This window comes from Sebastes umbrosus, chromosome 18 (assembly GCF_015220745.1).
Source record: "Sebastes umbrosus isolate fSebUmb1 chromosome 18, fSebUmb1.pri, whole genome shotgun sequence".
NCBI classification, from domain to species: Eukaryota; Metazoa; Chordata; class Actinopteri; order Perciformes; family Sebastidae; genus Sebastes; species Sebastes umbrosus.
In genome coordinates, this window is record NC_051286.1 from 8,922,734 (window position 1) to 8,940,948 (window position 18,215).

The 18,215-nt window shown below is 39.2% G+C and overlaps 1 protein-coding gene across 2 annotated transcripts in view; it reads left to right on the top strand.

The window, feature by feature from the left end:
• Positions 1-18,215, top strand: part of tbc1d32 (TBC1 domain family, member 32) — an 83,046-nt gene that overhangs the window by 34,020 nt on the left and 30,811 nt on the right. The window contains exons 25-29 of one of the 2 annotated variants that reach the window (XM_037751449.1): positions 2,140-2,248; positions 5,195-5,285; positions 5,378-5,503; positions 9,938-10,021; positions 17,199-17,271. In XM_037751449.1, coding sequence (XP_037607377.1) covers positions 2,140-2,248; positions 5,195-5,285; positions 5,378-5,503; positions 9,938-10,021; positions 17,199-17,271 — 483 coding nt within the window. The remainder of the gene's footprint in view (positions 1-2,139; positions 2,249-5,194; positions 5,286-5,377; positions 5,504-9,937; positions 10,022-17,198; positions 17,272-18,215) is intronic. The other variant, XM_037751450.1, reaches the window with a different exon arrangement.

Sequence of the window (18,215 nt, forward strand, 5' to 3'; positions counted from 1 at the left end):
TATTATTGGGAATGATTAAATTTCTTTCCGAGAGTGAGATGAAATTAACATATTGTGTCTGGTTTGTTTAGTCTGTAAACAAACAAAAATGTAACTATTTCTTCTTCCTTCTATTTCTTGGCGAACAGTTTATTCATCCGCCCAGTTATTTTATTTAGCGTCTCTGACTACAGCGCAGGTTGCCAGATACAGTCAGTGGGCACTTGTTTTTTAAAAGTTCTCTGTAAAGGCTAAAGGTAAAGTTTTTTATACATTTTGCTTTTGTGTACGAATTAAACAAATGTGATATATCATAATAATTAGTGAGCTTTAGAGGTATTAGTTGGTATATTTTTGAACTTTTGACAGCCAGGCTACCTCCAGTCCTTACGCTAAACTAGGCTAACCACGTCTTTATTTTAGCTATTTTGTTAACACACATATATTAACTTGATTTTGATTTTCTCATCAAACTCTGGGAAAGAAAACAAATAAACGTATTTCCGAAAACGATTCCTTTAATATGCTTCCTGTAGTCATTGCCCCCATATCTTTCCTATGAAGTTCAGTTTATTGCAGCCAGAGCCGAGTTGAACTGAAAGAAGTTATTTCAGACATTTAGACATTTCAATAGTTTCCACATTGAGCACACTCAGCTTGCACCCAGTCATTCTCTCTCGTTCCGTAAAGGCTTTTTGCTCCTCCGTGCATCACCCTGAAGTGATGGAGCACTTTCAAATTTAATCATTGCTCAGGGTGAGAAATTGTTTGTTTGTTTGCCTTGTCACAAATAAAATGAAATAAATCGGAAAGACAGTGAAAAGACCATTTCTGAGAGTGGGTGTTCAAGAGCCCGTCTCTCTTGGTAATGGCTGGCGGAGCTGTGGCTATTGGTTATGAATGGAAATGGCCCTGAAATGCCAGCACACATTGCATGTCTGAGTTCTGGCTCAATTTTGGGAGAATGATGACTTGTTAATTTATTCTCCCATCTCCCTTTCGTGCCCTCTCTTCCCCTCACGCTCCCATCATCATCGCAGACATCATCTCCTCGTCTTTTCGCTTCTGTTCAATGTTTTTTAAACTTTACTTTTTGGCATGTGATTCACCCTACTTTTTGTTGCCATTCATTTTACCGAACACTCCATTTCCTTTTTAATATTGGTGACACACAGTTTCACCAAAACTACTTTGGGAGCACAATCACATTTTATTTGACCCCAGCTGTTTGAGCTTTGAGTGATATGACTTTTTTTTTATTCACAAAGAAATGTATGCAAATTACATTTTGTGGCAAACAGGCCATTGGAAAGAGAACTGTGCGAGAAAATAGTCTCCTTTATTACCAAATTCCAGTCCAAATTGCTTCAGCTGTAAGAACTATCCACCAAGGCTGACACCCTTCGACCCTAAAGTGCCTTTATAATGGGAATATTCTCTGATCTTATCTAAAATTCTAACACTGAAACCCTCTCTCCTTCTTTTCTTCCTTGTCGTGCAGTAATGATACAGTCATTCAGAGGCTTCAAACTGTACAAAGTCCTTTAGAAGACTTTTCAAAGAAACTTATCTGAGCTCCAATACATCGGGGGAGTTTTGAAGTGTTAGTGAACTGGATGGCATATTAAATAGCACGGGCTCGTCTACCAAAAGTATTATAAAATACTTGTAATATTAGACGTACTTGTATTGTATTCTACGACAGACCCAATGTTCTTTTTCTTTAAATGTCTTTCTCATAGAGCTGCCCCCTCTTAGTTGATTAGTTGACTAATCAGTCGTTTTGGTCTTAGTCGACTAAGATTTCTTAAGTCAATTAGTTGTTTTTTATGCTTTGTTCATGCCAAATTACTAATTTAAAAGAAACATATGAGCACATCTCTGGTAAACACAAGATTTAAAGTGGTGCTTTTGTGAGATTCTTTGTGGAGAAACTCAGTTTTACAGATCCGTTGATTGAATCAACTAATCGATTAGTCAACAAAATCGTATGCGTGTTAGTCGACTAAGAATTTCTTTGGTCGAGGACAGTGTTTCAGTGCATGAACGATTATTATATTAGAGCCATTGGAGTCCATTGTATTTTTTACTTCCTTTTGCACCACCTCTTACACTTCCATCTTTGTCTAATCCTCTTTCTTTTCTGTTAAACCCTCTCAGGGAGTTCATCATCGACAACGTATCAGTGGAGAGGAATCACGTGCTGGTTCGCGTTAGTGTGGTGGGAGGTCCGTCTGAGAGGAAGCTTCCTCCTCGAGCACTGCAAGAGGTCAGCTACTTTTCATTGTAACCTGGTTTTGAATTAGCACAGTACAATTTATGGTTCCTCTCAACCTGTTAGGTGGAGTGAATGCTTTTAGTGAGTCAAATCTGTTTTTGGACAAAAGAAAAATTGTGTTTTATTCACTGGAGTAAAATAAAAAAGGAATACCATAAATACATGGATAGATAGATAGAAGTACTTTATTGATCCCAAATTGGGAAATTCTTGTGTTACAGCAGCAGGTTATCCAGGCAATGTACGAGAACAGTAAATACACAGTAAATATACATATCAACACTAGAGATAATATCTATAGTATACACAATATAAAGAATATATTAGAATACACTATGAATATACCAGTCTAATACAACTATTACAACTAACAATATGAACATAGAATAACATTAACATACTATACACATTAGCAAAGTGTGCAAGTTACAACCATCAACCACCAACCACCACAACAGGAGTTTTTCTGGGAGGCTGTGGTCGACAGATATTTTGTAGACATTTCAGTATCCAAAGAATCTTAAAGGGAGAATTCACCATCTTTTATGTGGACGTCCAATCAGTGTTGATGGTAAATTTAGTCAGTTGAAGCAATAAATTCCTCAGTGCGTGCTATATTGACCCAGAAAGCTGAGTTCTCCTGCTTGTGGAGCCGTGCCGGCAGCGCCTACATGTACCAGGATTTATTGCGTGCGAGTTTCTGATGCTCGGAGGGTCCTCACCGGCCATATCCTCTTGCGCAGCTAATGCAGCTGCAGCCTTGGTCTCTCTGAGCTGCATTTCTTCGACCATACACTCTGGCTCTAATAAATTCGGCTGAACAACAGATTTTGCAGCTGCAAACTCAGACTTTCTCAGTCAATATAGCACAGCACTGAGAAATTTATTGCTTCAATCAAATACATTTACCATCAACACTGATTAGACATCCTCATAAAAGGTGACAAATTTTCCTTTTGCCAATTATCGCTTGGTGAAATGTTGTTTTCCTAAGTATTGTTCGGGGAAACAAACACATCAACACTTGACAACTGGTGGTATCTTTGGACAGCTCCACAGACCGATACAAGCCTTCATCACTGTTTATTGGACATTTGAACTTTGATTGCTTTTCATCGCATTGTTTCACAGTGTTTGTTTTTTTCTTTGGTCTGATCATTAGCGCTGAATAGAGTGACTAAATTGTCTATTTCTTTTTTTTAATTTGTCCTTTAATTGTTCTTTAATCACAATATCATGAAATTTGTCATTAACACAAACTCAGTCAGAGTCTGTGCTGCTGGTAATTTTATTTTTACCAACAGGGCTTCAGTCATTGTTTGCAGCCTGCAGCTCTATTTACTCAGCATGTTTTGGGATGGATATAAATTATGTAGGTGTTGTTTATGCTGAACAAAAAACAGGAAACTAATTTACGGAGAGGTCAATGAAAGGATGTGGGAGAGACTTCGAAAGGGGAGAGCGTAAATTAGTTTAGTGAGCGTTTCCTTTGTGATTCACAGGTCTGGTTTATTCATCTCTCCTGTCACCTGTAGGGAGTACAGGAACCAGAGAGCTGTTAAATAAGTACTGATTTAGTGTGAAGTTTATGAAACAAAAGGAAAATGAATCAACACTTTGTGTGAAATGAAGAGAGAAGTATCATTGTGTTAAAAACAATCAGGTTATTCCTGACATTTGGAAGGGACAGTTAGAATATGTCCTGTCTACAAAGAAACCTAATGAATGCCACGATGGCTATGAAACATCTTCAATCATGTTTAGACTTTCACTATATAATAATTCAAATTGCAGTTGCATGCATGTTGAGAACCGTGAAGAGGCAATAGAAATACTCCCAATCTCGCATTAAGCACCTTTAAACTGTTATATTTCTTGAACTGCTGCATGGCACTAGAGTATGCAAAGATGGCTCCACAGACTTGGTCATGTTTATATGAAAACTGTTAGGAATGCACAATAGAGCTCAATCACCTGGAGACATTAAGACCAAAACTGTCATACAGTCACAGTGTGCCCTGTGCAAGACTGTAGGTATCACTGAGCATGTCATGCAGGGGCTTAGCATTTAGACCATAATATAAGAGGATACAATTTTACATAAGCTATACTTGAAGAGTCAAATGAATTGATAAAATGTGGAATTTTGTCATTTTTTTTTAAAAGTATTTATTGCTCTTTAGAAAAAAATGCCAAAAGTTAAGTATTTCAAATCACGTTGCACGCAGCAGTGAGCCCCAAAGCTGTATAAGGATTGTATGCAATCATCAGCGTCTTACCGACATACAGGGCTCCGTGCATCTTCCTCTTAACGTCGTCAGAGCAGCACAACACCTGAGAGGCACACTCAAATACCAGCAGGGATTATCATGAGCGGAGGGCACAGACAAATGGATAAACAGGCCTGCTTTCTAAACCCAGTTAACATTTAGAGCATGCTATTTTGGCAAGTCACATGCTGAGCCATGACTCAAAAGTTATGGTTCTTCAAAACTAAGATATGACAAGCGTAATGAATGCAAGAGTAAATAGCAGTGGGTTACAAAGAAAGAAAGGAAGAAAGAGAGACTGACAAAAAAAGACAGAAAGGGGGAAATAACTGATGGAATACAAATAATAAACATATAATTTGATAAACTGCTTGCACTAAACAATTGCTCAGTAATTCATTCATCTAAGTCACTGTTTAACTGCACTGTTAATAGTTTAAAATGTTTTTAAATTACAAACAAATGCTAACACTCCAACATAATGACACATCAATAAACCAGCAAACTCATAAACAGCCACAGCAATTATCTAGTCAGAGCAGAGCAGAAATGAATCAAAGACAATAATACAAACATGATGAATCATGTAGGTTGTTTGTAATAATTTCAGTCGGGTGTAATGAGTTGGCCTAATGGTCAATTGAATTTCTTTATCTGCTCATTCCAGGGAGAAGATCCTTACCCCTGGCCCATGTTTTCAAGCTACCCTCTACCTCCCTGCTACACTTTGGACCCACCAGAGAGCCATAACTCACAGGGTAAGAGGAGCATTGATGAAGTTGCCAATATTATCTGGTGCGTTATTGTGTTTTCTCATCTATAGTCCCCCCCCCCCCCCTCCATCTTATAGACTCTGAGATCAGTGAATTTCTGGCGTCATCTAAAGACTCAAAGAATGACGAGAGCTGGATGGAGATGTGCCGGAGAAATTACTGCAAAGTCATGACCTCCGAACCCAACGTCTTAACTGGAAAAGGTGAGCTGCTGGTTCACTGGGTAGCCAGGATTTTTCCTGTAGCCACGATCTTCTACCTTCTGCATAATGATTACAAAGCATACATAATATATCTTGGCGGATGAGTCTTAGCAATGACTGCGGCATGGGAAGAATAAGTAGAGAGAACCATGTGGTCATGAAGGGTGCATTTGTTTCCTCTAAAAGAAATATTCCTCTCGCTTTGTATGGAGATCAAAACTGCGTCCACAGCAATGGCCTGCTATAAAGAAATAGTAGCATGCAGAAATTGACCAATCAGAACCGAGTATTCAACAAAGCCGTGTAATAAATAAAGATGGTGTCTTTGTTTTTCGTCATAACTCACATTAATGGACTGTAATCACCGTGTGGCTCGGCAGACTGACAGAACATTTAACTTTCAAGTCAAGTGATGATAATGACAGTTTATCTTAATAACCAATCAGCTGTGAGGATGACAGCACACCACAGCTAAAGTGTGCTATACTGAGCCAGAGGAATAACAACATATGGGTCCTACTTTATGTTCAAATTTCATCCTTAGATTTTATTTCTGGGCTGATCGGCACCGTTCTCTCAGTTGTGTCCAGGTCACATTTTACCGGAGGCCAGATACATAAGTGATATGTGTGACCATGAAAACAAATTACATTTCCCACCCACATAAATTAATATTTATGATAAAGATTATGCAGCGGGAATGTGTGCATCTCCACGTGTTCATAATGCATATACAAATGAGCCAGCGAAGTGTGAAATAAGAATGTCACCTTCGCTTTTTACAGCATCAGTTTCCAATTAGCTCCCTATAAAGTTAGTTGTGTAAATGTGTTGATAAGTAGAGGAATAATAATGAGAAAAACAACGCTATATGATAGTCAAACTATACTGCAACTGTATTCAACTATGTTATCTGCTGATGCCTTCAATTGTGCTGCAGGTGCACCACACACACCTCCTCATCAAGATTACACAGATCTGATGTCCATGAACCTTTTAAGAACTCCTCATCACTGCCATTGACAGCCACTATGAAATGGCAATCACGCCTACTTTTCTTACGTAGGAGTAAATAGCTGTGATTCAAGGAGGACAAAAATACATTCAGAATGAAGGACGGCTGACAATCTTGTCATTAATGCATGCACTGTACAGTGATTGCTTCCTTTCATCAGCACACTGTTGAACGCCGCCTGTGAAAGCATCCACTCCCCGCTCTACTCCACGGCGTTCATTTAAGGCTTTTCACTGGAAGACTGTGATCAGGATTTATTATCTTTTAAGCTTCCCTCTGCTGCACAAGTGCTGTTTTATTTGGCACACTATTAACTATGCAAAAACCTGGCATTCAACTTTTTTAAGAAACATTCCATGAAGGAAATTGTAGCATTTATAAGCTGACTACTAAATTAACCTACTTCCTCGGCAATTTAGTGAACATTTACTGATGTCTAGCTCCGCGTATGAAGACGCTGTGATTATCACTTGTGCCTTCGACAGGCTTTTACACAGCTGTCAGCCGAAAATGATTATGTATACTATCTCTTCATCAAAAACACTCATGATTAGAACTGTTTCGCAAGTTCAATACCTCACTATCTTGTCAGCGCATCGATTGCTTAATTGGTCTCCCTCAACAGCATGTCAATGAGGTGCATTGACTTGTGCTCAGAGTCACTGGGTTGCATTGTGATGATTTTGTCATCTGTATAAAAAAAATAGAGCTTTTTTACAGAAGCATTCATGGCTGTGTTGCATGTTAAGCGGTTGCGTGAACATAACGAACATCCTATTTCACTTAACACTTTATACAAGAGTTTTTATGTTGACTTTTTTAATTTTAAAAAGGAAACACGACCATATAACACCTGTGCTGAGGTGTGCTACTCTGGCTTCCAGTACATTTTAGATTTGATTTTAAAATGTAATGCTCGTGTTTAAGGCCCTATATGGTCTGGCACCCCAATATCTCTCTAACACGCTTGTGAGCTATGAACCAGCTAGACCCCTCGGGTCATCTGGAACAGGCTGTCTGGTTATTCCCCGGGTCTCCACGAAAAGTGGTGAAACTGTCTTCAGCTTTTATGCACCAAGCTGCTGGAACATCCTACCCTGTCATGTTAGGTGTGCCCCAAGGCGATCAGCCTTTAAAACTAAACTGAAAACTTTCCTTTTTAGCTGTGCCTTTCAGTAGTCTGGTTGCTGCTCTTAATTATTATTTTTGTCTATTCTTATTTATTGTTTTTAACCTACTGTTTTATATTATGTTTGCTTATGTTTAATGTTTTATCTTTACACTATCAATATAGTGTTTGTGGCAGCAACCTCCGTAGTTGCTCACGCGTTGTGCAGCACATTGTGTTTCCACATGGAATGAAATGTGCCATATAATTAAAGTTAGCTTGCTTTTAAATAACGGAGGGGAAAGATGGGCTCTGTGAGAAGTGCTAAAGATAACTTAAAGCAGAGTCAATGTAAAACTCCATTTTATTCCATCATCACATATGAAAAATCCTTGATTGCCATTGTATGATAAATGCTTTTTTTTTTTTAAACACAGTTAATATATTGTAGCTTAATTCCACTGGTGCCACTTGAAAAGAGTGCTTTTCAAGTACTGGACTAGATAAGGTAATATATTCAGCTTTGTTAAGTGTTAAAGGTTGACTGGAGGCGAATGCGGAGTAGGAACTGGCTATTAATGCTCATTAGCAGTTTCACTTGAGTTAATAAGTACATCAGAATACATTGAAAATAGATTATATTAATTAAATGCAGTACTTCAAGTGGACCAGAAGTGGTGCTGTTACTTAACATATTTTCATTTTAGTACATGCAAGGGAAACGCATATTCATACAAAGTAGGGTAGACTAAATATTAGACACACTTATTTATAATATAACCGCAAACTACAGCCTCCAAATTTATCACAAAATCAACAACTCTCTAAAACAGTTTCAACAAAATCTGAACATTATAAGCTTCATGTAGGTTGGCTTTGGAAAAAAATGTTTTATCTTCAAGACCTACTGAGTAGAAAACATCATACATTTTTAATGCAACTCAATTCACATATGTATTAATATAACAGTAAAAAAAAGTGCACCTGCATCTTTGTGGAACTTGTGCTCGGTAATATTTTTAATCTTCTTCTCCCTGATCTACTGTGGCTTAGATTGTTACTCATTTGTACGCCACTTAGAAGAAAATAATTTACCAAACGATTAAATATAAATGTAAAATTGTACAGTATGTTTGACCATGTTTGGTGTAAGATTCAGTAGGACTTTCATCAGGAGGACAGTGAATAATTGCTACTAAATTAAAGTAATACAACTATAAAAGGACCAGTGTGTAGCATTTAGGGGGATCTATTGACAGAAATGGAATATAATATTAATAATTATCTTTTCTTTAGTGTATAATCACCTGAAAATAAGAATCATTGTGTTTTTGTTAGCTTAGAATGAGCCGTTTATATCGATATAGGGAGCGGGTCCTCTTCACTGAGTCCACCATGTTGTACCGCCATGATTCTACAGTAGCCCAGAACAGACAAACCAAACTCTGTTAACTTGTCCTGCTTGGGCCGGAGTCGCTAACGTTACTCGCTGCCGTCGTCGCTGCTCTCTCTCTCTTGCTTCACCACTCACTTCCCTATAAGCAACTTTATAAACTAGAGAGAGTCAGATGAACACCTGTTGTGTGTGAATTTCCTGCCATTGACTGCACTCATTTTTCTTTCAAATACTCGTTCAAGCAAACAATAAAGGGACGATCAGTTCAGAATGTCTTTGGAAATATACAAAAATATGCTCCTGTGTCACTGTGTTGTTGTAGAGTTGTAGGATCTGTATTACCTTTACAAGAGGCCTCAGTGTTCCCTCTGATTCCCACAATTAGATCTTCAGTGACTGTGGGTGGTTTCTTTGCTCGGCAGTGTGATATGACACTAAAAGCAAAGTTGTGAGGGTTTACTCAGGGACGGTCGGAGGCAGTGAAGCCGTAAATAGATACGAGCAGATGCACAATTGCAAAGTGTAGTGATGGTATTATTGTACACGTGTTTTTGCAGGTGAACAATGATCTTCTGTGTCAGACGCTTATCCTTCCTATATTTAATGCTGCTTCATTTATGGACTATCTATATGAGTAGTGGCTCTTTTGGCCTTTCTTTTATGTTAATGACTCAGTTATTGGAACATTAAACATGCATACTACAAAGTACGGTTCACCGGAAAGGCATCTTTCCAGACCACTTGCACTGTAACTGTGCTGCTTAATAGTGTATATAACAGGATGTTATCCACATTCTATATGTAGTTGAAGTAAATGAGCTGATGTATTTGTAAATTTGATTTTCCGTGAACTCAAGGTTTATTGAAGTTGTACTAGCATAAGTATTGTGTATGTGTCTGTTCTTTTCTCCTCAGGGCTGGCTGACCTTCTGGAGAAGGTTGTGGCCCATCTATCCAACTCTGCCACGGAGTGCTTCTTCTCTAAGGCTCAGTACAAAGGTCAGTGGAGAAAAGCAATACATTCTGTTTAAATAAAGTGTACTCTGTGGATCAGTGAAGTAAGCCAGGGTCCTTGTACACGGGACATAAACCTGTTCTCTCCTCTGCTGTTGTTACTTTCTGGGTTATGAACATTTCATTAAGACATTTGGAAACATTTTCTATGACGTCCGTGTCTATAATGCATTATAAACATACTTATACAGTGTTATAATGTGCTTATAACACTGTATAATTACATTTATAACTACTAAATATCCATAATGCTTTACCCTGACCGGTCCCCATATGCAACAAACTGCAATGCACTGTGTATTCTGACACCTTTCTATCGGAACCAGCCTTAACTTTTTCAGCAATTTGAGCTACAGTAGCTCTTCTATTGGATCGGACAACACAGGCAAGCCTTCGCTCCCCACGTGCATCAATGAGCCTTGGGTCTGACCCTGTCGCTGGTTCTCCGGTTTTCCTTCCTTGGACCACTTTTGGTAGATCCTGACCACTGCAGACCGGGAACATCCCACAAGAACTGCAGTTTTGGAGATGCTCTGATCCAGTCGTCTAGCCATCACAATTTGGCCCTTGTCAAGGTCGCTCACATCCTTACGCTTGCCCATTTTTTCTGCTTCCAACACAAAGTTCAAAGTTCAAAATGTTCACCTGTCAGTGGTCTTAATGTTACGGCTGATCGGTGTAAGGTCAAGTATCATAATACTACATAATTGCTGGTCACTCTATGACTTGCCCAAAACCGTATGTGATTATCATAAAGTGGGCATGTCTGTGAAGGGGAGACTCGTGGGTACCCAGAGAACCCATTTTCATTCACATATTTTAAGGTCATAGGTCAAGGGACCACTTTGAAAATGGTCATGCCAGTTTTTCCTCGCCAAAATTTAGTGTAAGTTTGGAGCGTTATTTAGCCTCCTTCCCGACAAGCTAAAACGGTTATGAGTCACATACATATATATATATATATATATATATATATATATATATAATATGTCAATGTCTTATTTTTGTCACTCTGGGGATCTGTTGTTCTGGCTGCCTGACCCAGTAAACCCAAATGTGCAGTGAGGGTGAACTGAGATTGTCTAGAAAATCGAGTGTCTAAGAATAGAGGGCGGAGGATGTTGTACAGAATCTAAAGTCCTCTGAGACAAATTTGTGACTTTGTGCTGTATGAATATATTTGACTTAACATGACTTGACCTTCAACTCCCACCTTAAGAGTATATTTTCCTACATCACAACTGGGACTCCTGTATTAGCAGGCGGGTGTCAGGAGGTCTGACCAGGGCTGCAGCTTCAGGGAAATTGTCAGAGTCCTTAGGAAAGATATGCATGGCTTTAGCCAGGCTGTTTTCAGCAGGGAACAGAACAGTTGACCTTCACTGGAGAGATTATGAAGCTGTGTAAGGAACACTTTGATGAACTCCTGAACATAACTGACATGCCCAACTGACACACAGTTGGAAAAGTGTTTTTGACCTCACTGGTGGAGGTCACTGAGGTAGGCAAAAAGCTCAACAGGGCCAGGGCACCAGGAGCCGGTCGCACCAGCTGTTCTTAAGTTCAAACTTAGCCTAGTTCTTCGTAAGTGTTGAAGAAGCGGAGTTTTACGCATTAGTTGTTACTAAATATTTACACCCAGTAACTGTCAGATGTAACTGTTGTGTATCTAACTAATTAAAAAATGAACACAAACGTAGTGATGGATTTCTGAATAGCTGGCAGAATCCCGAGGTGGATGGGAGTCGTCTTGAGATGTTGAAGACTCTGCATATTGTTGAGCTGTCTCGGTTGACACACCTCTTCCATGCTGTATGGAAGTCAGGGACAGTCCCTGTGGGCTGGCAGACCGGGGTACAAAAAGAAGTGGAGAAATTCTAACTAATTTTCAGAGCAGTGTTTTACCCGAGGTTAAAATGTGTTATGTTTCCCATATCAAACGCGTGAATGATTTCAGTAGGTTGGCTTGTTTGGTAGCCGTTGGGCTAAACAACCTGATCAGACTGATGGCAGCTAGAAAGAAAAGCTGCTAATTAGTGAATACCCAGAAAATCTTGCAAAATGAAGTGCTAATTGCATATTGCTCAGTCTTATTTTACATATTTTTACAAAATACCATGATAACAGCATGCCCTTCACCTGAAAAACTCCTTTTAACAACAACAACAAGTAGTGTTATGCTTGTATTACTTCTACTATGCAGCAACAAATCTTCTTACAAATACCCTTAGTAAGTGTTCCCTGAATAAATGGAATTAGGCCTTTATGTTTAATCAAGTTTAACATGATACCTGCGATATTACCCGGTAGTTTAAATAATCACGGATTTAAAAACATACATTATGTTTTAAATCCATTCATCACTGGGAATAATGGAAATTACATTTGAATTGAATCAACGGTGCTATATACCCTTGCTCAAATAATGTCTGTGCAATCATCTGGCACTGATTAGTAATATTATTATAATTATGATACTGCCACTGCTTTAAGCACTGAAGGGGATGAAGCCAAGTACAGAGATCAGACAGAGTCAAGTACAATTTTAATGCATTTATTGGAGAGCGAGGAAAGGCAAAGAGTTTCACAGCAGCACAAACTACAGCGAAGAGCAGAACGGGAGAAAAAAGGAGAACACTATGATGACTGTATGAGCAAATCCTCTGGTCAGCTGCTTAGAAATGAACAGACACACATTTATATACTAGTTAGGATTGTGACTGGTTAATTAAAGCGTCACATTGCATTATGTGTTGCAACCTCCGGGTCTGAAAAGTGAAGCAAATGCTGAAGTGCCTTGAACTTGCATTCTATCTAATAGCCAGCAGGGGGCGACTCCTCTGGTTGCAAAAAGGAGTCTGATTGTATAGAAGTCTATGAGAAAATGAGCCTACTTCTTACTTGATTTGTTACCTCAGTAAACAATCGCTAGTTTCAAGTCTTCTCCAATACAGCGTGATGTTCATTTAGTAAATTATGGTCCCGTTTAGAGTCAAATAGACCATAAAGCAGGGGATGCTTTAGGGCGTGGCTACCTTGTGGTTGACGTTGGCGTTGTCCGGTCTGGGAGTTGTCCGTGTTTTCATCTTAGAACTTTAACCCTTTCACAGTGTGTTTTTCGTTCATGAAAAGTTAACTTCACTTCTGGTTCCAAATAACCAAGATGGCGACAGCCAAAAACCAAGAATGCGACGGCCAAAATGCCGAACTCGAGGTTTCAAAACCGTAGTACACAAACCAATGGGTAATGTCATGGTGACTAAGTCCACTTCTTATATACAGTATATCATTGGATCAGACATGCGGTCTACTTACATATTTTATCCATGAACAGTTTTTCTCAGTTGATTTTCTAGAAAGTATACTACAGTATCTCATGATACATTATCCATAACATTACTAGTGCAGCTAAACTGTAGACTGGAACTATGTTTGAGATTTCCTGTTTGAAATTCAAATGGATACCTGCCAACTTCATCAAAAAAGAGCATTTTCCACGGTCATGGTATATTAACATTAGCTGTAGGCCAATCAAATTCTGCACACTATTTAAAAAAAAAAACTGCATTAAGTATGTATGTTTCAGTGTTCAGACAAATGTCCCTGAGCTACCGAAGAAGAGCAGATAGTGCGTGAGAGTATTAGAATTAGTAGCCAATATTAATTAACAATTAATAATTATTTATGATGCTTTTTCCAATGAGGAAAAAGGCTTGTCAGCTACTCTTTTTCCATTGAAGAATGAAATATGTCCCCACAGTGTATTGGATGTCTTTTATCAGTATCAGTACAGAGGCACGTCTCCTCCGAAGCCACACTGATGAAAAATCGTGTTTGTTTTGATGATTTATTTATCTAAGTTCACTCACCCACTTAAAAGTTGTTGATTTTTCCACATTATCACATTCGTTTTTTCACACTCTATGTTTAGAAATCAGTCAGACTCAATTAACATAATTTTGTTAACATGGAACACTTATAGGGCCTAGTAGTCCTCCCACATTTTACACATACGATCGGTAGGAATTTGTCTGACCAGTCTAATAAAGATCTCTATCCTTAATTCACAATGCATCGTTCCTCCGGCAACAAATCACATCTTGCAAGATTTCAGAATGAGAATTCTCCTTGAACGAGACTTGGTTAGACACAATAACAAACAGACCGGCTCAAATGAAAGGTAAAACGTAAAGAAACGAAAAGAAAAACAGTTTTATTTCTCACTTACAATAACAATTTGAGCCTGTCAGTGGCAAAAACAAGCACTTTTAGTGGACATGCAATAGATGGGGAGGAATTGCCCCGAGCGATTACATTGCGGCCCGTTTAGCTGCTGGTTACGGCGTTCTCGCTCAATACTACTCCATTTTCAAAAATTGTTGCTCCATTAGTCACTCAGAAACAAAAACATGGGAAAACAGGGTTGAAAAATACCTCAGTTAACCACTAAACACAAAATTAAGGAGAGCACAGAGAAACTTTTCCCCTTCAGCAGATGTCAAACTCTGCACATACATCATGCACAGTGAAGTGACAAATAGCAAAACACATTTTTGAGTGGAGAAGACTTAAATGGACTTGAGATGTAATGCACTGCGATGTATTATATAACAGCTGTGCATCACTAGTTTTGGGGAAGACAAACTAACAGCAAGTAAACAATAAATAATCTTAGACAAGAGCAAAGGACACTTGTTATAAGTCTCGTTTTGGTCAGACTTGTTACACCTTAGTCAGTACAGTTGGACAGAAGCTGTTTAAAAAAATCTGTGACACCCTGAAAACTGTTTTGCACCCTCTGCTCCAGCATCGCGCCAAGAATCAGTTATGAAATTGCCATGTTAGCTTACATCTCTGCATCTCTTCATTGCTTTAAAATGAAGGTTCTCTGGTGTACTTTCTATTTCATACTCACACGCTGCTATTCCATTTTCCGCTCTAATATTCCTCCCACCTAATAGCCTCTGAGGAGACCAGGCAGCTGTCATGGCTCTTGTTAAATTCTGCAATCTGCCAGTCACATGTGTGTGTTACTGTGTGTGTGTGTGTAGCAGGGGAATGGGTGGTAGTAGGCACTTCTTAGCGTTTGATTGACGTTGACTACAGTCTCAGCCACTCTGCCCTACTTGAGTGCTCCCATTTGTATGGAGAGAGCGGACTCATTTGGCAAGTATTAACCTCTGTCAGTTCACCGTTCTGAGTTGTATCTCCTCACCCTTCATGGCCCTGACTCCTGAAGGCAGCTGTCGAGCAATCTCATTTATTTCAGCTGCATGTTTAAATTGGGTGGCTGGAAACAAAGAGAGAGAAACCTTTGTATGCGCTTTTTACATCTTAATAGCTCAGACGGAGATCTCCGCTTTCTCAAATCAATCCTTATTTAAATAGATTTTCTTAACACATCCTGCTTTTGGTTAAACCACCTTCTCTTCTGTATTATAGCCAACTGCAGAGCAAAAAAATACAACTCAATTCAACTATATTGTCAGTATACTTGCATATAAGGAATCATAATGTTGTCATTCCAAGATAGTGCAACGAGAAATACTGAAGATAAAGAACAATTGTAGTTTTAAAAATATATATATACTAAGAGATGTTCAAACCCGATAATATTCAAGTCGTTTTTGGTCACCCTCGTAGTCTCGGATGTTTTTTGATCCGCACCAGAGTACGATTAAAATGTTGTTTTTTGAAAGCACCCTTACTCTACTTGTTTTCTTGTCACACAGTCTTCATCAGAAAAAAAATATTACAATTTTCCGCAGTCTCAATTTCACATATTATTTTTAAGGCTGCACACATTTGCCTCCTTGTAGATGTTTTGTGTTCATCTTACGTTGTCACAACTAATGTCAGAGATACATTTCAGGTGCCATCTCTCAACAGTTGGTCTTGGTTATGATTATAGTTATTACAAACTGTAAAGTAGACTCCGGTGGCACAATGCTGGAGAGACAGCAGGAGAGAGGAACGGGGAGGGAGGGAATAAATACAACAAGAGATCATTCATCTCCATTAGACAGTAATTGCCATCAGCAAGAGGTTTTTAGAGATGTTAATATGTGAGAAGAGAAGGGTGAGGGAGAAAATACAGCACTAGTTGTTCTGGCACTGCTTCATGCCCTCATCTTGAGCTATTTTCTTTCAATTAATATAAGATTTGATGGCCTGGGATTCATCCACATTGCTCAGCTTTGATTTTTCGATAATAACAATGTTGAATTATCACTTCGGTATGTAGATTACAGACACCATATTAGCATTTCCCTCTCATATTTCTGCACCATTAGTCTGTAAATTGGATTTCAAGTTTTCCCTGCCACTGATGCTGTCTGGATAATACTTTTTCTATTAATTGTCGAAATCTTCTCATCATCTTACCGCAAACCGTCTGAAGCAGGGGATCCATTAGCACAGATGTAATAATATTGCTTTTCCCCAAAGCCAGGAAGCATCTTCCAAAACAAAATATCAGTCCTCCCCCAGTTATTGCTCCATTCATCGGTCTCTCCGCACAATTACAACTGCAACTCCAAAAACTAATATATTTTTATGATTCTGCACACTTAATGGTGCTAAGTAAGAGCCCATGAGAGCAGCTGGTGAGGCTGATAGCTCAACGATCTGTACAAAGCTGTGGCATGTGGATCTAAAGCTGCCCTGCTGCAGTACTTTTAGCTGCTGTAGTATCTCGCTCCACAGATAAAGTTCGGAGATAAAGAGATTTCTCACAGGGCTCAAGAGTTCATACTGTATTTTCTTCCAAAACTCCACCACACTCCTAAAATCAGAGTTATGACTCCGCTGCTCTAAACCATCAAAATGCTGCTGTGAAATTACCCGTGGCTGACTGTTAGTGAAATTACCCAAGTCACCTTGATGCCATGCTGCCTCGCAAACATCACAATTAAACGGCAAACAACCGCTGTAAAACTGCCAACTACGAAATTACCTAGATACAACATCACATCTGTAGTGCCTTGAAAGTAGCAACTCATGATACGTTGTCATGTTTTCCCATTCTCCACGGTCGTAACGCACCACGTTAGTGATGTCTTGGGAGTGTTTTACCCACAAAACCTCCAGCCATATCCCATCCTCTGGGTATCGCCTTGCCTGGTAATGAACACCTTTCCTTTTTAATTTCCTTGTTTTACAGCAGAGGAGGAGAAGAGTGTAGAGAGTGCTGTGTTATCATCTGTGGAGCAGCTGGGCATCAACACCTGTCTCAGGTATGTACTGTAAGGTGTTTTTCTATAGCTCATAAACCTGTATTTAATTAGACAGTGTTCTGACAGCAGCAACCTGGGTAGGAAGGAGAATCCTGCTGTGTAGAAACACTCACTGAACTACAAGTTTCATTTTAGTAACTACAGTTCGAGAAAAGACTCTTAGAGGACCTATTATGCTTTTGTGCTTTTTCCCTTTTTTCTTTAGTGTGTTATGTCGTGTTTTTGTGCATGTACAGTAAAAAGTCTGCAAAGGTATAAAACCCAAAGTCCAGGCCAAAGGAAGTTACTCTCCCCCACAGAAACACTGCTCCTGAACTGCCTGAAACGTCTTGCTTGAAGTCCCGCCTTTTTTCCCGTAATTTAGTGATGTCATAAAGTACTGTAACACATTTGCATAACACCTGCCTAGCAGCTAGTTTGGCACGTCCTCAAACAAAGCTAGTTAGAGCGGAGCTGGAGCAGAATCCGAAGAGTTTGGTTTGGTTGACCAATCACAACAGAGGTTACAGCTGACCAATCAGAGCAGACTGGGCTTTTCAAGAGGGCGGGGCAGGAGCTCAAACTGAGCGTTTCAGACAGAGGGTGAAAAGAGGTGCTGCAGCAGAGCCAGTAAGAGAAAAATAAAGCATTTTTTTTGTAAACATGTTCTGGTAGAAACCCAAAATACAAGTATGCACCTGAAAAATAAAGTGAAACTCTAAACAGGTCACTCTACTCTATGCTACTCTGTTATAGCCTGCTATCTGCTGCAAGTCATTTTAAAACCTTTCCCGAAACTCTGTCCACCATTTTACTCTGATTTGAGTTTCCTGAGGCTACAATTGCATTCGTGACACAGCAATGCTCCGACATTAACCTATGTTCAAACCACCTCTAAAACTCCCACCATAGTTCACTTCAATCATGAACTTACCCCAAGCAATTTCACTCAGAGCTCACCTGAG